The sequence below is a fragment of the Balaenoptera musculus genome, chromosome 12 (genome assembly GCF_009873245.2).
Source record: "Balaenoptera musculus isolate JJ_BM4_2016_0621 chromosome 12, mBalMus1.pri.v3, whole genome shotgun sequence".
Taxonomy (NCBI): domain Eukaryota; kingdom Metazoa; phylum Chordata; class Mammalia; order Artiodactyla; family Balaenopteridae; genus Balaenoptera; species Balaenoptera musculus.
The window spans coordinates 9,458,561-9,485,002 of NC_045796.1; the positions used below are offsets into that span (position 1 = coordinate 9,458,561).

At 40.7% G+C, this 26,442-nt stretch overlaps 1 protein-coding gene across 3 annotated transcripts in view; it reads right to left on the reverse strand.

Annotated features, from left to right (window-relative positions):
- The window catches only part of TULP4 (TUB like protein 4), a 234,294-nt gene that overhangs the window by 169,508 nt on the left and 38,344 nt on the right, over nucleotides 1-26,442 (reverse strand). For 2 of the 3 annotated variants that reach the window (XM_036871447.1, XM_036871445.1), the window contains exon 2: nucleotides 497-2,724. In XM_036871447.1, the coding sequence (XP_036727342.1) occupies nucleotides 497-748 (252 nt within the window). In that variant the 5' untranslated portion in view covers nucleotides 749-2,724. Of the gene's footprint in view, nucleotides 1-496; nucleotides 2,725-19,798; nucleotides 19,897-20,750; nucleotides 20,793-26,442 lie in introns of those variants that run through there. The other variant, XM_036871446.1, reaches the window with a different exon arrangement.

A 26,442-nucleotide genomic window follows, 5' to 3' on the forward strand; every position in this document is an offset into this window, starting at 1 on the left:
CCAATTACTCCTTTCACCTCTGTCCAATTAATTCCTTTGTTTACCTCCCAGTACAAGAATACAAGCTAGGTGTTACACCATCACAAAGCATGCAGATGTGAACTGCACGGCCAAGACAGCACCACTTCCATGGCCTGCACTGCCCGTCTGACACTGGGGCAGTGACTCTTTGCCATGGATACAGGCGACCATAAAGGCTCAGAGCATGACAGGCAGGTTAGGATCGTCTCATCCAACCTCACACCTGGTCAGAAAGCCGCCCTGGTGTCCCTGCCAGGGGGCAGCCCACCCACCGCAGGGAAAGGAGGACGAGGGACGCTGGAGAGGTGACACAGCCCGCCGGCAACTGTGTCTCCCACTGGCACACACACACAAGACAGGGTTCACGTTTGAAAAGTCTCCCTCGGCAGCAAGCCTGAGAAACTGGAATCCATGCGGGACGGGCTCAAATCCACTGCTAGTGACCAGACCAAAAGTGAAGCAGAAGCCCACTCACCTCGCTATTGTGGCCCCGAAGGTTGAAGTTGATTCTCTGCGGAGTGTTCCTGTCCCGGCGGCAGTGGCTGGAGGTGAAGGTCACGCCAACAACGCCGCGCCCGTTGCCCGTGGCCAGCCAGCCCTCCTCGTAGTAGCGCCTCCTGCACACGGGCTTCTCCTTCTCACTCTTGGGGACGCGGCCCTTCCAGGACAGGCAGAGGATGTTGGAGTCGCTGCACAGGACAGGCCCGTGCTCCACCGCTGCATACATTCTTTTTTCTGAAGAACCGTTTTACTTAAAAAGTAATGCTGAATGCCGAAAAATTGCTTTCACTGACAGATCGATGTTATTTTTGTGGTTGGCTTGCGCTGTTTTCCCTGACCCCTTTTTAAGACTGACCTGGTTCTAATTAGAAGGTCAGTATTTTATAAAGATCCACCAAATGCATAGTGAAAAAATTCCTCTATAAAAGATGACGGCAGTCTGCTAAGAAAAGGTAATGCTTAAAAACAACGTGGGGTCCATTTTTATTTTCAAGTCCTCAGAGGAAGAGGGGGCTGACCCTTTGGAGAAAGAGCATCGTTAACAAGTGGTGATAAAGAAACTGAGTGTTCTTCTTTTCACTCAACTTGTTTCTTCTTATTCAGCCTGAGATTCCAGTTTAGTGTAATGCGATTCCAGAGACAAAGGGCTGCAAATACATAGATTTCAAGTAACTTAAGGCTTTAAGAATCCCTCGAGCTGGAATCTTCTCTTCAAAAGCTCAGATGCAGAGACAGAACACATGGGGATCATCTCCCTTCTGAAGCCACCCTCTGGCTTGTTTTCTCAACTAGACAAATCTCTGCTACTAAAGCTGAAAAAGATTGCATAAAGGGAAAAAAAGGCACACAAACCGTGCAAAACAGACCAGAGTTTGTGCAGACAGCAGTCCAAATTCTAGGAGAAAAAAGGACTCTTTCCCCACTGTTCAGAACCAGAAACCTCCAACTTCAGAGCCCAGCCTGGCTTCCCAGCAGGTGGCTGTGTCCCCGGGGAGGGCCCCTCTGCAGGCTGACGCACCCCTCGGTGCCATAGAGACGGGCGAGAAAGCCCCTTCCCTCAGCAGATCCAGAAGGCTCTAAAGCGCTCACGGGAGGGAGTCCAAGTGTGGGCCCCCAGCGAATCCTAAATACTCCTGCTGGCAAACGGGAGCCAAGCTGGGCTGCAGGCTGTGTCTCCTCCCTTCCTACCCTAGTCACTTCTCCCCTTTCCGCTCGTAAAGATTACATACTTTTCCATCTTGAAGGAAAAAAACTAATCTCAGAATTAAGTCCATCAAGTAGCCTTCCTCTTATATACAAAGATTCCTGGACTCAACACAGAAGAGAATCCCTTAAAACGGAAACACAGGTGAGAGTCAGCTTCTTCCCCACTGTCTCCCTACGGAGTGACCACGTTCGGCTGATGGGCACTTTCCTGATCACCTCCAGAGACCGTCTCCAAACGCCACGTGTACAGTCCAAGGAAAGAAGCTTTACTCTGATGCTCCTTGATAATTATTTTGTAATTATCAGTTTCAACTGCTACCTTAAGGTATTATCCTATAGGTATAGGAAAGGAAAAGGGAAGTAATAAATTAAAATTTCTGGAATACAGTTAACTGAAAAAAGGCAAAGGAATCAGTTCACTGTTCAAACTTGTCCCATCATACCCTAACTGGCTTTCCTCCAGCCATAACCACACAGTAAGAGCCACTCTTCAGTCCAGAATTTTCACCTCTGTCCAAATCACCAGACCCACTGAAAAATAAAGTGCAAAAAGCACTGCATGCTCCCATCTGCAATGCTTGAAATCACACTTCTCCCTCAGTCACCTTCTCACTTAGTTCCTTCTTTAAACTGGAGAGGTATTTTTGAGGCTTGATCTGTGCAAGTTTTTTTTTCTTCTTTTTGCAAACCTTCTTTACCCGTGAAGACCATATGGAAAACTGGCCATTAGTGATGTATTTTTCTCCCCGGGCTCCCAAGCCCAGTGGTGTCAAGTTGCTCCATCTGATTCTTAAATTAATTTTCATCAGTTGTAAAACTCTTCAAGTGCACACAAGAATGAGCCTGCCTTCTCGTGTAAATGTGTATGTACAGAAAGAAGGTTTTAAATATACATAGACATACACTCTTCAACTGGCACACAAAACGTCTGTTTTCCCAGTCGTTTCAGGAACCATGGGATTAATCACAGCTTGAAGGCCCTGGAGTCTTACAAATCTGTAAAACAAAATAGGACATAAAAAAAAGAACTTTAAAATATTGAAGAATAAAGATTCTAATACATCTTTTTGCATGAACATATGAACATCATATAATAACATAATAATCACTGTAACTGAAATCAGAGACCCATCTGGACACTTACATATATCAAATGGAGCAACTGATCGGTAAAATTTGAATAGTAAAAGGGTGCTCCTCGCCAACTTACAGACAACATGCAACATGAGGAGTCTGAGTGCCAGGTACCATTTACTAAATTTGCCAGCAGCTGTGCATAGTGAATGAAATAACACCTAAAACTGTCCTTCCTAGGACTGTGAGCCCTGAAGGTGCACCTTTACCATCCAGAGGTCATCATCCTGAGTTAAGCAGGCATCTTCAAAAAGGAGACAGAAGAGACTCAGGCAAGTTATCTGAATTGATGTTTTCACTTTCAGTAAAAAATAATCCCTGAAGACACAAGGCAGCAAAGGCCTTTAACTGCCGGCAGGTCACAGAGCAAGGCACAGCTGTCTTCTCGGCTTTTACGTCGTCTACTAGCATACAGTCCTAGAGAATCTACCTCCAGCAAACCCACCCCCTCTTCCTTCCTGCTGTCTTCAGTCCAGGCCCGCATCACACCCGCAAAGACACTGGACAACTTGAGCCCTAACTCCCCCGCACCACCCCACCTTCCAGAGGACCCTCAGAGCGATCTTTCTAAAATTCAAGGCTGCCCCAAGAGCCTGCACTGTTCTCGCCCTACCCAGGCAGTGCCCCCGAGAGCTAGCTGAAACGGACAGCCCAGCCCCACCCCCAAATACCTGACACTGAAGGTCAAGGGCTGGGCCTCGGTATCTGCATTTCTAACCAGTGCTGGTCTGGGACCAGCTTTGAGAACCACTGGCCTATGAGATCAAGTCCCAGCAAGACCCCTTAGGATGTGATTTCCACCCGTTCTCTTCTGCCACAGCCCCCACATCCAGCCTGCACTGCAGCCGTTGCCCTCTGGGCACTCCCTGAACCACGTCCCCAGGTACCGAGTCCCCCTCTCCTTCACATCTCCACGCCTGCTGCTCCTCTGCCCAGCCAGCCCACACCACCCTGTAACCGCCCCCCCCGAACACCCCCTCTCCCGTGAAGCTTCCCAGAGACTCCGTACTAACCCGCGCAACAGTCTTCCTCTCGCTGCGTCCAGAGGCTGGGGGCCTACCCTCCTCATCCCTGGCACGGAGCTTAGCACAAACAAGTTATTCAGTAAAAGTCTGTAAGAGAATGCAGGCGGGGGCAAGGCAGCAGCTACAGATAATTTCCTGGAGATACCCTAATTCAGATGAGTCACAGGACATATACTTCCTATGTGTCTAAAATCAAAACAAATTCTCTCAGGAAGCACTTGTACCCGAGGGGAAAAAGTGAAAACAAATGCTATAAAATTCAAATTATGCCATGTTCTTCCTCCTGAAATTCTAATGCCACTGTACAATACTCCCTTAGTCCCTACCCTGGCCTGGGGACGGCACCACAGAGGGGAAAAGCAAAAGCAACTTCTCAAGACCCAGCAATATATACACAGGGTTTAAACTATTTAAGAGCATAATCCACGATTACTAAAGCACCCACATTAAACAAGACAGTGTACACCATCAGTTCCCTCACACCGTCCTGGACGGAGAGGGGTCTATAACGTCAAAATTATTCTCAAAATAAAACTAAGACATTATTTGTCTTCTTCACCGCGTTGACAATTTCTATCAACGGTGCGAAAGCAACAGTGGGTCAAACTGCCAGCTCTGTGGCACAAATCAAGGCCCAGCACCAGCCAGCACCAGTGCTTATCAGATTTTTTTAAATGCCAGCTTCACTTAAGAATGTTCTTGGGACTTCGCTGGTGGTCCAGCAGTTAAGACTCTGCACTCCCAATGCAGGGGGCCCAGGTTCGATCCCTGGTCAGGGAACTAGATTCTACATGCCGCAACTAAAGATCCCGCACGCCGCAACTAAGACCCGGCACAGCCAAATACATAAATAAATATTAAAAACAAAAAAAGCTCTTAATGCAGCAGTAAAAATTATTAATTTATTAAATCTCACCCCTTGAGGACATGGTTGTTTAATATTCTGTGTTTCAAACAGTAAATACACACACAGCACTTCTGCTGACTATGGCACTACAGCGGTAATCCTGAGAAAAAGCACTTGTGCTGTAGTTTAAGTTACGGGCTGAGCAAACTGCTTTTTCATGAAATGCCATGTTTACTGGAAAGAATGAATGACAAATTATGGTCATTTAGGCTTGGGTCTTTGGCAGACATTTTTCTCTAATGTGAACAAAGTGAGATGTCACTTTAAAGAAAACAACTGATGGTATTTGTTGCTGATAATAAAAGTAGAGCTTTCAAGTTAAAATTAGAATTGTGGGAAAACCAGCATCTATCACTAGGAGCTTGATAGCTCCCCAAGATTTAAAGACACTCTGCAAGCAACAGAAGGTGATATTAATAAATGTGAATTTTTGACAGTATATTTCATGGTGTGTCAATATTTGGAAGATTCGCATAATTTGCTGAAGCAATATTCTTCAAATGACCAGTGAATGATGATACCAATTATGCTTGACAGAGCCACTCAAGGTGCAAGAAAGACAAATGGATTTTAATATAACCAAGTACAAAAAAGTCACTGATATATTTAAAATTCCACATTGCTACTAACCTTTAAGAAACTACCATTTGTTGAGTTTTAGTACAGTATCAAAGAAAAATATTCATGATTAGCTGAAAAGACTATTAAAATACTCTTCCCTTTTCCAGCTACATATCTGTGTGAGGTCAGATTTTCTTCAGACATTTCAACAAAAACAGCATTATTGTAACACTGAATGCAGAAGCATATACGGGAATTCAACTATCTTTTCAATAAGTCAGACATTAACCAAAATGTAAAATAATGCTACTCTTCTCAGTAAATTTTTTAGTCAGAAAATAGTCATTTTTCATAAAAAATATATTATTTATAACATTTATAGGTTTATTGTTTTTAAATGAATTAATAATTTTTTTAAATTTCTCAGTTTTAATTTCTAATATGGTAAATATCAAGAGCTAACACCCACATAATCAAAAGCTTTTTTCGGACTTCAATAATTGTTGAGAATACAAATGGGCCCTAAAACCAGAAAGGTGAAAAATAACTGACATATGCTAACTCTCCAGAATATAAGCCTTAAATAACTATTGAAATAAAGTATGTAGGATAAATTTCCATAGTAAAAGCACAGACAAAAGTGTTTCATTTTATATATGCTGCTAATGGTTTTTAATCAAACTTTTAAAACTACAGAGTGCCATATATGCGAGACAAAATAAGGCAGATCATTTAAGGAAAAATGACATGCTCCTTTATTATTTCTCAAATGGATAATGGATACAAAAATCTAACAACAAAAAAACCACTATCATAGTCTCCTAATTACTGAAAGGCTGGTGCCTATCTTAGTGCTACCATTAATAGAAATAGGTGATGTTGGATACTTCCCTTCTGTCTTACTTTTTCATGAGGATGAGAAAATAAGGCTAACTGATTAACTAGTTTCTGAGGGAAGCTGACTGTCAAATCAACACTAGTAAAGGGGTTTGGTATAAAAAGATTAAAAAGCAACTATTCAACTGAAAGCAGGGACTCGGAACAGATATTTGCACATCCATGTTCAAAGCAGCACTATTCACAATAGCCAAAAGGTGGAAGGAACCCAAGTGTCCTCAGACAGATGAATGAGTAAACAAAATGTGGAAAAACATACAGTACTATTCAGCCTTAAAAAAAACTGAAATTCTGTCTGACACATGCTGCAACATGGATGAACCTTGAAGACATTATGCTGAGTGGAATAAGCCAGACACAGAAGGACGAACACATATAAGTATGATTCCACTTATATGAAGCATCTAGAGTAGCCAACTTCATAGAGACAGAGGAAATGGTGGCTGTGAGGGGCTGGGGGCGGGGAGACGGGGGAGTCATTACTGAATGCGTACAGAGTTGCAGTTTGGGATGATGAAAAACTTTTGGAGATGGACAGTGGTGACGGCTGCATAATAACGTGAATGTACTTCTATTAAGGCCGTTGAATTGTACACTTAAAAATGATAAAAATGGTAAATTTTGTTACATATATCTCACCTCAATTTTTAAAATCAGGTGAGAAAAGCAACTATTCATACAAAGTTTTCTGATAACAGACTGAAAGTAAATACTCAGTTTGGCATTATGATGTTTTTTACCCTAAAGCTGTAATACAGGCCCATGAGCCATCCTTGGAGGCTTTCATTAGGAATAAACAATGCTAACCTCTGAATTCTGGCCCAAACCTGCTTCTGTTAATTGCAGCTTATTTTCAGACTATTCCTATAGTAAATCACTGAAAAATCTATTCTATTCTATCAATTCTACTGTAATCTGCTTTTAGGAGATTACAATCTTAAAGCAAATAATCCATGTGCCTGATTGAACTAATAACCTGACAGCAATCTAGGAGACAGTAAACGTGTAAGATGCCTCACACTCTAACTTTCCATACTATCCAGTTCTAATGGCAAATTAGGAGCCCGAGAATTTGGGAAAGTACAATTTAGGGACAGAATTGTACATCATCAAGAAAATTCTGTACTAATTGCAGGCTCTCCTGGATTAATTGACCAACAAATGTTAACTGAACATCTATTATGCAGGAGGCCCCTGTGCTGCACTTGCTGCCCCTCTCGCCCCCAGTTAGATATTCTGTTTTCTAACTAAAGTTATTTCACTACAGGTTATTCTGTTTTATCTGATTCCTACTTTCCACCAACATAGATAAAATTTACTATTGGGGGGAATAAAAATGCATTTGTCACTTGTTTTAGTAGTTACCTGAAAGGGGAGAGAGGGTTAGAAACTGTGCCTGGGGAGGGCGCACACAGTGGTACTGCTGGGACGCTAGCAATATTCCATATATTCCATGTCTTGATCTGGGTGGTAGTTACGGGGTGTTCACTCCATAATTATTCTTTACTACACCTCTATGTCTGACATATTCTTCTACATGGATGGTACATCTCAAAATAAGCAGGTTGAACGCACTGTGAACTATATTAGGCATCAGTTCTCTGGGGTTTTTAGATAATTTAAATCAATTATTAAGAGTTTTTATAGTTATTATATCCAACCTTAATTAGTACTCTCTCAATCTAGAAAATCCCAATAAAGTATCGAAAATGCTATTTTAGTTCTCAAGCTAAGAAAGTATCCACAAAGAAAAAACATATTAACAGTAACAAATGGATATAAGAAAATTTCAAAATTAAGCTCTATTTCTTTCTAAAGGATAAAAATTTACACAGTAGTTAGGCAGAAGACTGAGATGAGAAGCGGAAAGTAGATTTTAGGGAAAAATACATAGATGTTGTTAGATGAATGCAAAACAGGAAAAAAAAAAAACAAAGTAGAAACTTTTGAATAAAATATTCCCAACACTCCAAGCTTTTGACTACAGAGTTGTTAGCCGGTTTGAGAAGAAGAAAAGGAAATAAACATGAGTTTTGCTGACTGGCGATGTAAATGAAGCACACCCCAGGGTCTGCTCCCGCACGGCTGCCTGCTGTCCTGGGCTCAGCTCCACGGCAGGGTGGAGGGAGGGTAGCTGCCGCCGCTCCGGGGCTCCCCTGATGCCTCCTTTCCACAGACAGCAACAGGTCCTGAGCTCCACATTTCTTTTTGAGGAAAGTAACTACACTGACCTGCCTCTAATTACAGTCACTCCTTTCCCTGGGGAATTTTGCACAACCCACAAACATCAAGGGAGTTCTAACTGGTTCCTAATTAGTTTCAAGAGCTGCCTGGAGGCTACTTCAAATCTGCCTTCCAAGACTGCCTTTAAAGGTAGGGATACTCTCTGATGGACCTAGAGAGTATTATGCTTAGTGAAATAAGTCAGACAGAGAAACACAAATATGGTGTATGTTATCACTTATATGCGGAATCTAAAAAATAAAACAACTGAATGTGTATAACAAAACAGAAACAGACTCACAGATATAGAAAACAAACTATTTACCAGTGGGGAGAGGTAAGGGGGAGGGGCAAAAGAAGGGTAGGGGACTATGAGATACAAACGACTATGTATAAAATAGATAAGCAATAAGGATATATTGTACAGCTCAGGGAAATACAGCCATTATTTTATAATAACTTTATATGGAATATAATATATAAAAATACTGAATCACTATGCTGTACACCTGAAACTAATATAATATTATAAAATAACCATACTTATTTTTTAAAAAAATCAATGTCAAACAGCCTAGGGGGCAGGAAGAGAGGACGAGAAGGTCGGGACACTCCCAGCAATCAACTGTCACTTGGCTACTACCTACCTATGCAGGGAAACAACTACACACATGAAACATCTACAACACCACTGCAAAAATAATGGAGTTTAATAATGATTTAATATATTTTATCGTGTTATTCTCTAGTTCTTAATTCTCAAAACATGCTAGTAAGATAATAACTAAAGACACGTATGCATGGTTATACACAGGCTTATTCAAAAGATGCAGTCTTACTACAATTGTGTGAGTGTCACATCACTTTCCTGTTGACTGTAAATCTTAGAGACGCTTCCCACAGAAAGTTGTCTTATTCCGAACAGCACTAGCGCCTTTAGATGCTCGCAGTACACAGAAGCACGGCCCAGACTCACATGGCAAGGGTCTTCTCTGCTCATAGTACAGCTATTTTTCAGTGTAATCCACCATACCAACTAAACCACAAACACCCGAACGCCAATTTTTATCTCACCTGCACTACCCACCAGTAGTGCATTTAATGAAGTGTTCAACACTGTATTAAGTATGGTTCAGAGTCCCAAACAGTCGTCTAAGAAAAAGGGAAACTAAATGCTGACTGAATGAGGTTCTCTTCACAAACCGCCAGGTGGTCACCAACACCAACCATTCAGACCTGGGCCTTCTGAAAGCCTGAGGCTGCCAGGCACTGCAGCCCACGCGAGTGAAAGAATTCAGGGAGAGGGCTGCGGTCCACTGCTGTGTTCAGAGAACAGCAAAGAGACACATTCTCAGGGAAGGTTACTATTTACTTTCTGTGCCTGATTTCCACAGCCAGTTCTAAGAACATGAACATCGAATTATCTGAACAGAGACAGGAGGGCATGGAGGCTGCAGGACAAACAGACTGATTACAAGTCTGGAAGAGCGGGAGCTAGATACTTCTGAGCATGAATCCACACGGGAAGCTCAGATGTTACAACGCTGTGCTGAGCTTCCAGGTGTCCGCGCCTCTGGTGGACGGGGCCGGGCCGGGAGGCGCTCTCCTCGGCTCCTTGCCTCGGTGGGCAAGTCAGCCTCCAGGGCCAGCAGAAATCCTCGTCTGAGAGTCCCACCGAGTTCCCCGGTCAGAGTGCTGCATCTGAGTGGAGCGGCTGCTTGGGACTACTGCTCGGGCGCTGCAGAAAGCCTTCTTGGAATCTGACATGTTATCACTTTGGGACCGTTGGTCAGCTGCTCCTGACTTGACCACATGAAGGCTCAGACTGTCCCAGTCTCTGAACTGAAGAGAACCAACACAATTAGCATATCTCTCACCACCGTGAATGCAACATATGTCAATGAAGAGTATCAGGAGGACATCTACAGATCCCAGACTGGCATGTGCACGATCTGAGGAATGGTGGAATAGCCCAATGTATCTGGGTGACCTTTGGAGACAGCTGAGACAGAGCTACAACAGGGCAGTGGCTGACACCCAACTCATAACCCGTCTTCTCCAGCCATGTGGCTGAGAGGGTCTTGGTGCTCCGGCCGGCTGCCAGGCCTGAGCCTGAGGTGGGAGAGCCGAATTTAGGACTTTGGTCCACCAGAGACCTCCCGGCCCCATGTAATATCAATCGGCAAAAGCACTCCCAGAGATCTCCGTCTCAACGCTAACACCCAGCTCCACTCAACGACCAGAAAGCTCCAGTGCTGGACACCCCATGCCAAAAAACTAGCAAGACAGGAACACAACCCCACCCATTAGCAGACAGGCTGCCTAAAATCATACTAAGTTCACAGACACCCCAAAACACACCACCGGACACAGTCCTGCCAGGAAGCCTACACAACCCACTGAACCAACCTTATCCACTGGGGGCAGACACCAAAAACAACGGGAACTATGAACCTGCAGCCTGCGAAAAGGAGACCCCAAACACAGTAAGTTAAGCAAAATGAGAAGACAGACAAATACACAGCAGATGAAGGAGCAAGGTAAAAACCCACCAGACCAAACAAATGAAGAGGAAATAGGCAGTCTACCTGAAAAAGAATTCAAAGTAATGATAGTAAAGATGATCCAAAATCTTGGAAACAGAATGGAGAAAATACAAGAAACGTTTAACAAGGACGCAGAAGAACTAAAGACCAAACAAACAATGACGAACAACACAATAAATGGAATTAAAAATTCTCTAGAAGGAATCAATAGCAGAATAACTGAGGCAGAAGAACGGATAAATGACCTGGAAGATAAAATAGTGGAAATAACTAATGCAGAGCAGAATAAAGAAAAAAGAATGAAAAGAATTGAGGACAGTCTCAGAGATCTCTGAGACAACATTAAATGCACCAACATTCAAATTATAGGGGTCCCAGAAGAAGAAGAGGAAAAGAAAGGGACTGAGAAAATATGTGAAGAGATTATAGTTGAAAACATCCCTAATATGGGAAAGGAAATAGTCAATCAAGTCCAGCAAGCACAGAGGGTCCCATACAGGATAAATCCAAGGAAAAACACGCCAAGACACATATTAATCAAACTATCACAAATTAAATACAAAAAAATATATTAAAAGCAGCAAGGGAAAAGCAACAAATAACCTACAAGGGAATCCCCATAAGGTTAACAGCTGATCTTTCAGCAGGAACTCTGCAAGCCAGAAGGGAGTGGCAGGACATATTTAAAGTGATGAAAGGGGAAAACCTACAACCAAGATTACTCTACCCAGCAAGGATCTCATTAAAATTTGACAGAGAAATTAAAACCTTTACAGACAAGCAAAAGCTAAGAGAATTCAGCACCACCAAACCAGCTTTACAACAAATGCTAAAGGAACTTCTCTAGGCAGGAAACACAAGAGAAGGAAAAGACCTACAACAACAAACCCAAAACAATTAAGAAAATGGTAATAGGAACATACATATCAATAATTGCACCTTAAATGTAAATGGATTAAATGCTCCAACCAAAAGACATAGACTGGCTGAACGGATACAAAAACAAGACCCATATATATGCTGTCTACAAGAGACCCACTTCAGACCTAAGGACACATACAGATTGAAAGTTAGGGGATGCAAAAAGATATTCCATGCAAATGGAAATCAAAAGAAAGCTGGAGTAGCAATTCTCACACCAGACAAAATAGACTTTAAGATAAAGACTATTACAAGAGACAAAGAAGGACACTACATAATGATCAAGGGATCAATCCAAGAAGAAGATATAACAATTGTAAATATTTATGCACCCAACGTAGGAGCACCTCAATACATAAGGCAAATGTTAACAGGCATAAAAGGGGAAATTGACAGTAACACAATCATACTAGGGGACTTTAATATCCCACTTTCACCAATGGACAGATCATCCAAAATGAAAATAAATAAGGAAACACAAGCTTTAAGTGACACATTAAACAAGATGGACTTAATTGATATTTATAGGACACTCCATCCAAAAACAACAGAATACACTTTCTTCTCAAGTGTTCATGGAACATTCTCCAGGATAGATCATATCTTGGGTCACAAATCAAGCCTTGGTAAATTTAAGAAAATTGAAATCGTATCAAGTATCTTTTCTGACCACAACACTGTAAGACTAGATATCCATTACAGGAAAAAAAACTGTAAAAAATACAAACATATGGAGGCTAAACAATACACTACTAAATAACCAAGATATCACTGAAAATATCAAAGAGGAAATCAAAAAATACCTAGAAACAAATGACAATGAAAACACAATGACCCAAAACCTATGGGATGCAGCAAAAACAGTTCTAAGAGGGAAGTTTATAGCAATACAATCCTACCTCAAGAAACAAGAAAAATCTCAAATAAACAACCTAACCTTACACCTAAAGCAATTAGAGAGAGGAGAACAAAAAAACCCCCCAAGTCAGCAGAAGGAAAGAAATCATAAAGATCAGATCAGAAATAAATGAAAAAGAAATGAAGGAAACGACAGCAAAGATCAATAAAACTAAAAGCTGGTTCTTTGAGCAGATAAGCAAAATTGATAAACTATTAGCCAGACTCATCAAGAAAACACGGGAGAAGACTCAAATCAACAGAATTAGAAATGAAAAGGGAGAAGTAACAACTGACACTGCAGAAACACAAAGGATCATGAGAGACTCCTACAAGCAACTATATGCCAATAAAATGGACAACCTGGAAGAAATGGACAAATCCTTAGAAAAGCACAACCTTCCGACACTGAACCAAGAAGAAACAGAAAATATGAACAGACCAATCACAAGCACTGAAATTGAAACTGTGATTAAAAATCTTCCAACAAACAAAAGCCCAGGACCAGGTGGCTTCACAGGCAAATTCTATCAAACATTTAGAGAAGAGCTAACACCTATCCTTCTCAAACTCCTCCAAAATATAGCTGAGTGAGGAACAATCCCAAACTCATTCTACGAGGCCACAATCACCCTGATACCAAAACCAGACAAAGATGTCACAAAAAAAGAAAAGTACAGGCCAATATCACTGATGAACATAGATGCAAAAATCCTCAACAAGTACTAGTAAACAGAATCCAACAGCACATTAAAAGGATCATACACCTTGACCAAGTGGGGTTTATCCCAGGAATGCAAGGATTCTTCAGTATACACAAATCAATCAATGTGATAAACCATATTCACAAACTGAAGAAGAAAAACCATATGATCATCTCAATAAATGCAGAAAAAGCTTTCAACAAAATTCAACACCCATTTATGATAAAAACCCTCCAGAAAGTAAGCATAGAGGGAACTTACCTCAACATAATAAAGGCCATATATGACAAACCCACAGCCAACATCGTTCTCAATGGTGAAAAACTGAAACCATTTCCACTAAGATCAGGAACAAGACAAGGTTGCCCACTCTCACCACTATTATTCAACATAGTTTTGGAAGTGTTAGCCACAGCAATCAGAGAAGACAAAGAAATAAAAGGAATCCAAATCGGAAAAGAAGAAGTAAAAGTGTCACTGTTTGCAGATGACATGACACTATCCATAGAGAATCCTACTAGAGCTAATCAATGAATTTGGTAAAGTAGCAGGATACAAAGTTAGTGCACAGAAATCTCTTGCATTCTTATACACTAATGATGAAAAATCTGAAAGAGAAATTTAGGAAACACTCCCATTTACCACTGCAACAAAAAAAATAAAATACCTAGGAATAAACCTACCTAAGGAGACAAAACACCTGTATGCAGAAATCTATAAGACACTGATGAAAGAAATTAAAGATGATACAAACAGATAGAGAGATATACCATGTTCTTGGATTGGAAGAATCAACATTGTGAAAATGACTATACTACCCAAAGCAATCTACAGATTCAATGCAATCACTATCAAACTACCAACTGCACTTCTCACAGAACTAGAACAGAAAATTTCACAATTTGTATGGAAACACAAAAGACCCCGAATAGCCAAAGCAATCTTGAGAAAGAAAAACGGAGCTGGAAGAATCAGGCTACCAGACTTCAGACTATACTACAAAGCTACAGTAATCACAAAGACAGTATGGTACTGGCACAAAAACAGAAATATAGATCAATGGAACAGGACAGAAAGCCCAGATAAACCCCCACACATGTGGTCACCTTATCTTTGATAAAGGAGGCAAGAATACACAATGGAGAAAAGACAGTCTGTTCAGTAAGTGGTGCTGGGAAAATTGGACAGCTACAAGTAAAAGAATGAAATTAGAACACTTCCTAACACCATACACAAAAATAAACTCAAAATGGATTAAAGACCTAAATATAAGGCCAGACACTATAAAACTCTTAGAGGAAAACATAGGCAGAACACTCTATGACATAAATCACAGCAAGATCCTTTTTGACCCACCGCCTAGAGAAAGGGAAATAAAAACAAAAATAAACAAATGGGACCTAATAAAACTTAAAAGCTTTTGCACAGCAAAGGAAACCATAAACAAGACAAAAAGACAACCCTCAGAATGGGAGAAAATATTTGCAAATGAAGCAACTGACAAAGGATTAATCTCCAAAATAAAGAAGCAGCTCATGCAGCTCAATATCAAAAAAACAAACAACCCAATCTAAAAATGGGCAGAAGACCTAAATAGACATTTCTCCAAAGAAGATATACAGATTGCCAACAAACACATGAAAGAATGCTCAACATCACTAATCATTAGAGAAATGCAAATCAAAACTACAATGAGGTATCACCTCACACCAGTCAAAATGGCCATCATCAAAAAGTCTACAAATAATAAATGCTGGAGACGGTGTGGAGAAAAGGGAACCCTCTAGCACTGTTGGTGGGAATGTAAATGGATACAGCCACTATGGAGAACAGTATGGAGCTTCCTTAAAAAACTAAAAACAGAACTACCATATGACCCAGCAATCCCACTACTGGGCATATACCCTGAGAAAACCATAATTCAAAAAGAGTCATGTACCACAATGTTCAGTGCAGCACTATTTACAATAGCCAGGACATGGAAGCAACCTAAGTGCCCATCGACAGATGAATGGGTAAAGAAGATGTGGCACATATATACAATGGAATATTACTCAGCCATAAAAAGAAATGAAATTGAGTTATTTGTAGTGAGGTGGATGGACCTAGAGTCTGTCATACAGAGTGAAGTAAGTCAGAAAGAGAAAAACAAATACCATATGCTAACACATATATATGGACTCTAAAAAAAAGAAAAAATGGTTGTGAAGAACCTAGGGGCAGGACAGGAATAAAGACGCAGATGTGGAGAGTGGACTTGAGGACACAGGGAGCGGGAGGGGTGGGCTGGGACAAGGTGAGAGAGTGGCATGGACATATATACACTACCAAATGTAAAATAGATAGCTAGTGGGAAGCAGCCGCATAGCACAGGGAGATCAGCTCGGGGCTTTGTGTCCACCTAGAGTGGTGGGATGGGGAGGGTGGGAGGGAGACGCAAGAGGGAGGGGAGGATATGGGGACATGTGTATACGTATGGCTGATTCACTTTGTTATACAGCAGAAGCTAACTCAGCATTGTAGAGCAATTATATGCCAATAAAGATATTGAAAAAAAAATCAAAAATCAAAACAAAACAAAAAATACTATGGTGCTATACACGGGACTCACTGGTTTCAAAAGTCATGTGCCGGGCTTCCCTGGTGGCGCAGTGGTTGAGAATCTGCCTGCCAATGCAGGGGACACGGGTTCGAGCCCTGGTCTGGGAAGATCCCACATGCCGCGGAGCAACTAGGCCCGTGAGCCACAATTACCGAGCCTGCGCGTCTGGAGCCTGTGCTCCACAAGAGAGGCCACGATGGTGGGAGGCCCGCGCACCGCGATGAAGAGTGGTCCCCACTTGCCGCAACAAGAGAAAGCCCTCACACAGAAACGAAGACCCAATGCAGCCATAAATAAATAAATAAAAATTAAAAAAAAAAAAAGTCATGTGCCTTAACTAGAAAAGGAGAGCATCTCATTTATCAAAGTGACAAGGACTGAAAGAAATGATCATTCCTAGTGTCATGTAGTGTGTAGAGAAATGAGAGACCAATGTGGTGATATAATTCAAAAGACTTATAATGTTACAAACCATTTGATTCAGCAATTCTACTTCTGGAAATTTATCATAAGGAAATAATCTTGGATTGTGCAAAGATTTAGCTATAAGGGTTTCCACCACAGCATTTTTATAAAGGAAAAATCTGAAATAACCTTTATGTTCAAACGGGATACAGGTTCAGTAAATGTTGGTACACACATAAAGCAGAAAAAATATGCAACCACCAGCAATTATATTGTAGGCTACTAGGGAGTGACATGGTAACACGTTCTCAATACCATAAGGAAAAAGTGAAATTACAGGTTAAGCTCCCAGGATGCTCTGAAGGGCCTGCCCACTACTATATAACTAGATCTTGAGTAAATTACAACAAACGTAGTTTGTGCTGGAGTTGCAGGAAAGTATGAGAAATCTCCTGAGGAAGGCACACACACACACACACACACACACACAAACACAAAAAACAAAGGAGAAAGCCGGAGTTATCCAGCAAATGCAGACATAAGATACATATTTGTCCAGAATTGCTGGACAAATGCTGATATAAGCAGTGGAATCAGAATTGGGTGCCAAACTGTCCCAGTTTCCTCAGAACTGTGTTAGTTTTAGCACTGAAGGTCCCACATCCCAGGAAACTCCTCAGTCCTGGGCAAACCAGACAGCGGGTCACGCTATCAGGTATCCAAACTCTGGTCCAACCTCAAAGTGGAGAGACTGAACCTGAATGACACATTCAGCAGGGCCCACAGAGGAAACTAAAGTTGCCCCAAACTCCCAGCATAATGGTGCTGGGGTGGAGTAAATGCACACCTTGTCTTCAGGAAAACAATCCCAACTGGGACCCAGGGAAACCTGAACTGTAAATGGTGAACTGTCGGAGGCTCAGAGTGAGCAAGTCTGAAAGATAAAAGCCTCAGGGGGACCCACTTTAGTGAGTTTTACCTCCAGGAGCTCAGCAGGTCCTCACAGCAAATATCGGAGAAAACCCCCCCTCACTTCTGGCAGGGGAAAAGGAATCATTTCGAAATACAGGAGAACATTCCACTCTTCTTAACAGGGTCTGCCCTCAAGAAAAACAATTTAACCAGGGCCTAACCAATCAGGATTTCATAAGAGCAGAAGTGACCTGGGAGCAGAGACACACCCAACTCCAGCCCACTCTGGCCAACCTGCCCCAACTAAGAGGGGGCAGGGAAACTGAGAAAAATACAGGAGGACGGCCCAGAGGCAAAGGCCCACCACAAGACTGAGACCCAGAGTTCTGGGGATGTCACGGACAGCATGGGGTTATGGTTAACGACACTCTATTATATATCTGACATTTGCTAAAAGGGTAAATCTTAAATGTCACCACAAAAAAGAAATGCTAATTATGAGAGATGATGGAGGTGTTAAGTAACCCTACTACGGTAATCATTTTGCAATATGTAAATGTATCAAGTCATTGCTGTACACCTTAAACTTACACAATGTTATATGTTAATTATGGTTCAATAATGTTGGAAGAAAAAATAAAGAAACTCAGGGAAAAAAGGGTGAGAAGGGGCACAGGGAACCTTCTGGAAGTGATGGAACTGCTCCATATGTTGATATGGTAGTGGTTACACAACTGTTAACACTTCTCAAAATGCACAGAACTGTACACTACAAGGGGTGAATTTACTGTATGCAAATTACATATTAATTTTGAAAAAGAGTGGCTGGCACAGAATAAAGGCTACACCGTGTTAGTGATTATTATTAATGTTGCTATTGTTATGTACCAGGCTCTAAGTTGGGTGCTAAAAAGACAACAGTGAGCAAATAGAGATGTGGTCCTACCTTCAAGGAGCCTACAGTTCAGTGATGAAGATCAGATATTAATCAAATGATTATGGCTATGACAAAAGCTACAAAGGACAGGTGCATGGTGTTCTGAAAGCTGCAACCTGAAGGAAGAGTAGATGTGAAATCCACGATGTCAGGGATAGTGGAGGCAAGGGGAGGATTCCAAGCAAATGGGAGAGCACGTGCTCAGACCATGGCTAAGACCAAGAGAATACAGTGCTCTGGAGAAACTCAAAAGAGTGCTAGTATGAGAGCTCTTCACACACAAAACCACAGTGAGGTATCATCTCACACTCATTAGGATGGTTAGTATAAAAAAAAAACATTGACAAGGATGTGGAGAAATTGGAACCCTTATGTACGGCTGACAGGACTGCAAAATGGTATAGCTGCTATGGAATATGGAGTCTCCTCAAAAAAAAAAAAAAAAAAAAACCATATGATCTAGCAATTCCACTTCTGGATATACACCCAAAAGAACTGAAAGCAGGATCTTGAAGAGATGTTTGCACACCAATGTTCACAGCAACATTATTTACAACTGCCAAGAGGTGGAAGCAAAGCAAGTGCCCATCATCAGATGAATAAATAAACAAAATGTGGTACATACATACAAAAGCACATTATTTGGCCTTAAAAAGGAAAGAAATTCTGACACACACTACAACGTGGATGAACACTGAGAACATTACACTAAGTGAAATAAGCCAGTCACAAAAAGACAAACACTGTGTACTCCATTTATCTGACGTATCTAGAAGTAGTCAAATCCATAGAAACAGAGAACAGTCATTGCCAGGAGTTATGGGGTGGGAGGAATGGGGAGTCATTGTTTAACAGGTACAGAGTTTTGGTCTTACAAGATGAAGTTCTGGAGATTGGTCGTAAAACAGTGTGAATATATTTAACATTATGGAATTGTACACTTAGAAATGGTTAAGATGGTACGTTTCATGTTATACATTTTTCACAATAAAAAAAAAAACCTATGTTCACACATATACACACACAGCTGAGACGTAATCACAGGACTATAGAACGCTTCCCCCAACCCCACACCTTACCACCACATTACTAAAGGCCCACTTATACAGCAGTTCCTTTTAACCAGTACATCATGTCCAGCTATAAAGAAAAACTTACAAGACATACTAAAAAGGCAGAAAACACAGTTTAAACAGACAGAGCAAGCATCATATCAAGACTGAGAAATGGCAGAGATGTTGGAATTATCAGACCAGGAATTTGAAAGGGCTATGATTAATATGCTAAGGGCTCTAATGGATAAAGCAGACAGAGTGAAAGAACATACAGCAACGGAAGCAGAGAGATGGAAGTTCTAAGAAAGAACCAAAAAGAAATACTAGAGATCAAAAACACTAACAAAAATGAAGAATGCCTTTGACGGACTTCTTAGTAGACTGGATATGGCTGAAGTAAGAATCTCCGGCCTTGAGGATACCTCAGCAGAAACCTCCAAAACTGAAAAGCAAACAGAAAAAAATATTGGAAAAAAACAAAATATCCAAGAACTAAGGGACAACTACCAAACCGTAACATACATGTAATAGGAATAGTAGAAAGAGAAGAAAGACAGAAAGGAACAGAAGAAATGTTTGAAACATTAATGACTGATTTTCCCCCAAATTACTGTCAGACAACAAAACACACATGCAGGAAGCTCAGAGAACACCAAGCAGGATAAATTCCAAAAAAAAAAACATACACAGGCATCATTTTCAAACTACAGACTATCAAATATAAAGAAAAAAAAAAAAAAAGTCCTGAAAGAAGCCAGACGGAAAAAACACCTTAAATATAGAGGAGGAAAGAAAAAAATTACATCTAACTTCTCATCAGAAACCACGCAAACAAGAAGAGAATGGAATGAAATGTTTAAAGTGTTGAGGAAAAAACCACCAACCTAGAATTCTATACCCTGTATAATTACCCCTGAAAAATGGAAGACAAATAAAGACTTTCTCAAACAAAAACTGAGGACATTTGCCAACAGTAAACATACCTTAAAAGTAATGTTAAAAAAAAGTTCCTTAGAGAGAAGGAAAATGATACAGGTCAAAAACCCAGATTTACAAAAGGAAGAGCATCAAAGAAGGAATAGTGAAAGTAAAATAAAAACTTATTTTTCTTATTCTTGATCTAACAGAAACAGTTTATTCAAATATTATAATAATACCAATGATGTATTCAATTATATATGTGTGTGCTACCTGCATGCTTATGTATGCTTATTTATAAGTGAAAAGAATGACAGCAATGATATAAGGGATAGGAGGGAAGAATTAGCATTATTTTGTTATTATAAGGTACTTAACACTATCTGCGAAGCAGTATGTTACTTTAAAGCGGACTTGAATTAGTTGTAAATGTACATGGCAAACTCTAGGGCAACCACTGAAAATAGTGAGAAAAGAAGTATGCTAAGAGGGGACAGAATATGGAATCACATAAAATGCATGATTAAAACCACAGAAAGGGGCTTCCCTGGTGGCGCGGTGGTTAAGAATCTACCTGCCAACGCAAGGGACAAGGGTTCGACCCCTGGCCCAGGAAGATCCCACATGCCACGGAGCAACTAAGCCCATGCGCCACCAACTACTGAGCCTGAGCTCTAGAGCCCACAAGCCACAACTACTGAGCCCACGTGCCACAACTACTGAAGCCCATGCGCCTAGAGCCTATGCTCCGCAACAAGAGAAGCCACGACAATGAGAAGCCCGTGCACCGCAACGAAGAGTAGCCCCCGCTCGCCACAACTAGAGAAAGCCCGCGCACAGCAACGAGGACCCAACACAGCCAAAAATAAATAAATAAATAAATAAAACCACAGAAAGCAGAAAAGGAGTGAAAGACCAAAAAAAAAAAAAAAAACCAGGATCAAAGAACAAGGGCAACAAATAGAAAACAGTAATAAACATGGTAAATATTAACCCAACTATACCAATAATCAGGGTGACTATCAGTGGTCTAAAAGCACCAAATAAAAGACAGGGATTGTCAGAGTGGATCACACAAGACCCAACTATATGCTGTCTACAAGAAACCCACTTTAAATATAAAGACACATATAGATTAAAAGCTACATCTACTGAGAAAGATATACCAAGCTAACACAAATACAAAAGAAAGTGGGAGAACCTATATTAATTTCAGACACAGCAGACTTCAGAATAAGGAACATTATCAGGGATAATGGCATTACATAATGATAAAGGAGTCAATTCCCCAAGAAGACATAATACTCCTTAATGCATATGTACCTAACAAGAGACCATCAAATTATGTGAGGCAAAAAGTGACGGCACTGCAAGGAAAAAGAGATGAGTCCACTATCATAGTTGGAGTCTTCAACACCCCTCTATCAGAAATGGACAGATCCAACAGGCAGAAAATCCATAACGATATAGTTAAACTCACCAGATTAGGAAGGAAGAAATAAAATAATTAGTTAAATGTTTAAAGGAATAAAAAAGCAAGCAATAAGACACTATCTAAATTGACCAGAGAGAGCCAAAAGGAAAGCCTAATCACTAAAACAGAATGCAATATATGAGACATCAGCCAAAAAAGCAATTAATGAACTGGATCTAACAGCTCAAGAAATCTCCCATGAAAGCTTCTGTAGTACAGAGGAACAAGGAGATATAAATATAAAGGAAAGATTAAGAGAAAAGGAGGACAGATTTAAGTGGAATTCCAAAAGGATGGTACAAAGAAAATGGAAAATATCTGAAGACATAATGACAGAATTTGCCAGAACTGATGAAAGATTCACAGATACAAGAAGCACTACACACACACACACACACACACACACATATATATACACACACACACACACACCAAGGCAGATAAATAAAAAAGAAATCCATACCTGAGTACATTTTAGCAAAACACAGAGCCAAATAGACAGGGACTTACAGAGCAATGACAGACTGAGAGCAGACATCTCAACAGCAACAATGGCAGAGATCAATGAACTAAGATCTTCAAAGCACTGACAGAAAATACAGAATTCTATTCTGGATATGTAACAGAATTATATACCCAGAAAAACTGTCTTTCAAGAATTAAGAGTTAAATAACAAAGATAATTAAAAAGGGCAAAAGCTAAATTTTAAAACCAGCTGAACTCACAAAATAACTTCTAAAGAATATTCTTCAGGTAGGAGAATGACTCAGAAGGAAAGTCTAAGATAGAAGAAGAAACTATGAAAAAAAGAAATTGTTAAACACGTAGGTAAAATTAAACACTGTCTTTTCAAAAAAGAACAATAATAGCAGACACTCACACAGCACCTGCTAACCACCAGATACAGTTCTAAATGCTCCATAGGTACTGCATTTCTCCTTCAAAACCCCTGGCCTCAGGAGAAAAGTCCTTCTACTGTCCATACTTTACAGATGAGGAAACTGAGGCACAGGGAAGTTAAGCACTTTGCCCAACTTTACTCATCTGGTAGGTGGCAGAGCTGGGGTTTAAATAGGCTGTAGGTTTCTAGCCCCTGTGATTAACCACTGATCTGTGTCTATTTGAAGGGGGAAATAGAAAACTAAAAAAAGAAAAAAAAAGACAATTTGGTGAAAAGAAGAATGATCAGAGCTATACCCTAAGGCCCTTATAATGTTCAGAAAGTTAAAACACTAGTTAACTTCACACTTGATTAGCTTAGGTAAGCATGGTGAATTGTAAAGGGCAATCTCTGAAAGACCAGAAATAAAGTATACAACATCCCACTCACAAGACAGAAAAAATGGAGGAGGTGGGAGTGGATTCAAATCAGTCCTGGGAAAAGAGGAAAAAGAAACAAAAGGCAGAATAAATGAAAACAAGAGATAGAAGTTACATGCAAATATATTAGTCATCACAACACATCAATGATTAAAAGACCTAGTCTTGCCAGTTCAAAGAGTATCAGATTACACCAAAGGGGAAAAAACCCAGAAAAACAGTTAAATGCTTTCACAAGAGACATACCCAAAACCTAAGATCAAGTTAAGAATGAAAATAAAAGAATTTTAAAGTGAGAGAGTGGGATGGACATATATACACTACCAAACGTAAAATAGATAGCTAGTGGGAAGCAGCCGCATAGCACAGGGAGATCAGCTCGGTGCTTTGTGACCACCTAGAGGGGTGGGATAGGGAGGGTGGGAGGGAGGGAGATGCAAGAGGGAAGAGATATGGGGACATATGTATATGTATAACTGATTCACTTTGTTATAAAGCAGAAACTAACACACCATTGTAAAGCAATTATACTCCAATAAAGATGTTAAAAAATAATAATAATAATTTTAAAAAAAGAAAATAAAAGGATTTTAAAAAGAAGATACGCTATGTATACAGAAATGAAAAGAAAGCTAGGGTTACTCTATTAATAGCAAACAAAATACATTTTAAGGCAAAAGTAGTTAACATGGAGCAAAGAAGAGAGCTAGCCACAGAGTGATCAACAGCCCTGTTCACCGGGTGCACATCACAACTCTCACCTGATAAAACTCAAAATGAAAGAACCTTGAAATACACAAAGCAAAAAGTGATGGGGAGAAATCAGTTATCCACCATCAAAATACAAGAGTTCAACCAGCTCCCTCAATTACTTATAAATCAAGCTGGGGGAAAAAAAAGTAAACATTTAGAAGATGTTAACGTCACAATTAACAAACTTGGTTTTAATGAACGAATACAGAATCTTGTATCCTATTCAGAGAGTGCATATTCTTCTCAAGCACAAAAGAACATTTAAAAAAATTACCGTGTAAAGTTGAGTCTCAACATATTTTAAAGAATAAGTGTCAAAGAAATATGACTACAAAGCTAGTAAGTTAAAAGCAATTACACAGGGCTTCCCTGGTGGCACAGTGGTTAAAAATCCACCTGCCAATGCAGGGGACACAGGTTCAAGCCCTGGTCTGGGAAGATCCCACATGCCACGGAGCAACTAAGCCCGTGTGCTACAACTACTGAGCCCACGGGCCACAACTACTGAAGCCCACGCACCTAGGGCCCGTGCTCCGCAACAAGAGAGGCCACCGCAATGAGAAGCCTGCGCGCCGCAACTAAGAGTAACCCCCGCTCGCCACAACTAAGACCCAACTAAGAGAGAGCCCGCACGCAGCAACAAAGACCCAATGCAGCCAAAAAAAAAAAACCCTAAAAGTAATTACAAAAATATGATCATAAAACTATATATTGGAAAATTTTAAACAAACACATTTCTAAATAACTTATAAAACAAAGAAGAAATTATAATGGAAAATGTAAAATACTCAATGTGAATTAAAATACTACATACCAAAACTTGTCATCTACAGAAAAAGCAGTGTTTTGTGGGAAATTTATTTCCTTAAATGCTTATAATAGAAAAGAAAAAATGTTACAAATTAAGGAAATAAATGTTCATTTTAAAAGTACAGCATAAACCAAAGGACAGTGAAGGAGATAATAAAGATAAGAAGAGAAATTCATAAAAGAGAAAAAATAACATTAGAGAGGCTAAGCAAAATCAAATGGTTGACCCTTCAAAAAAAGTAATGAAAGACACAAACCTCTGGCTAGACAGATGAAGAAAAAGGAAGCACAAATAAACAACACTGGGAATGAGAAGGGGGGTAAAACTATAGATACAGTGAAGATTAAAAAGATAAAAGAATACCATCAACAATTGAACGCTTAAATATTTGATAACATATGAAACGAACAAATTCCTAGGAAACATAATTTAATCAAACTAGTTCAAGAAGAAAGATAAAAGTCTAAGCTGTGCCATAAACATTAAAGAAAATGACTCAGTAGTTTAAAATCATCCCACAAAGAAAACATCAAGTCCAGATATTTTCCAGATAAGTTCCACCAACATTCAAGGAAGAGACCACCGCAGTATTACACAAACTCATCCAGAGAAGAGAAAAAGTGGTAACACCCACAACTAATTCTATGAGGCTATTATACTTTGATACCAAAACCAGATATGGAGAGTACAGGAAAAAAAATTAAAGGCAACCTGGTGGCGCAGTGGTTAACAATCCACCTGCCAATGCAGGGGACATGGGTTCGAGCCCTGGTCCGGGAAGATCCCACATGCCATGGAGCAACTAAGCCCGTGCGCCACAACTACTGAGCCTGCACTCTAGAGCCTGTGAGCCACAACTACTGAGCCTGCGTGCCACAACTACTGAAGCCCGTGTGCCTAGAGCCCGTGCTCCGCAACAAGAGAAGCCACCACAATGAGAAGCCCGCGCACTGCAACAAAGCGTAGCCCCCGCTCACCGCAACTAGAGGAAGCCTGTGTGCAGCAATGAAGACCCAACGCAGCCAATAAATTAATTAATTAATTAATTAAAAAAAAAAAGCCGGGGGGGGGGGCGGCGCGCTCAAATGGATCGCTGAAATGCAGCCAGCAGCTGAAAGAGAACAGAGTCCTGGCTATTGCCCAGCCTCAGTCGGGTTCTACGGGAGGGATAACTTCCAAGTGATTCCTTCTTGGTTCCAACGGTGAGCAGGAATGCCTGACCCGCAGCCAACAGATGGACAGGGCAGACACAGAGCACGCCCGACTGCCCATCAAGGCCGCGTCCTGGGGCAGAGGGCAGGGCAGGAAGGCAGGGGGCCAGAGCTGACGGATGGCCCAGTGCCCATGCAAGTGGACACATTTCCAATCTTAAACATGCGCTTAGGACTACACAGAAATGGCTGTGGGGTATTCAATAATTTCTAATACACAGAGCGTCCGAGATTGGTGAGCAGGACTTACACACGTGCCTGGCCCTGAATGAATGAGTAGTCTTGGACTCAAAAGGACACTGCAGCAGGAAGGCAGGTGGGAATCATCTTATCCGTCAGGGATAGAGAGCAGAATACAGATGTCTACGTCATAAACAGCCAGCGAAAGTATTTTCTTACTTTGCCAAAACTCTCACATTATGACCGTAATAACTTCTCTGGACAGAAATATTTTCATTTCCTCATAACAATGGCATTACATGCTTAATCAAGCAACAATA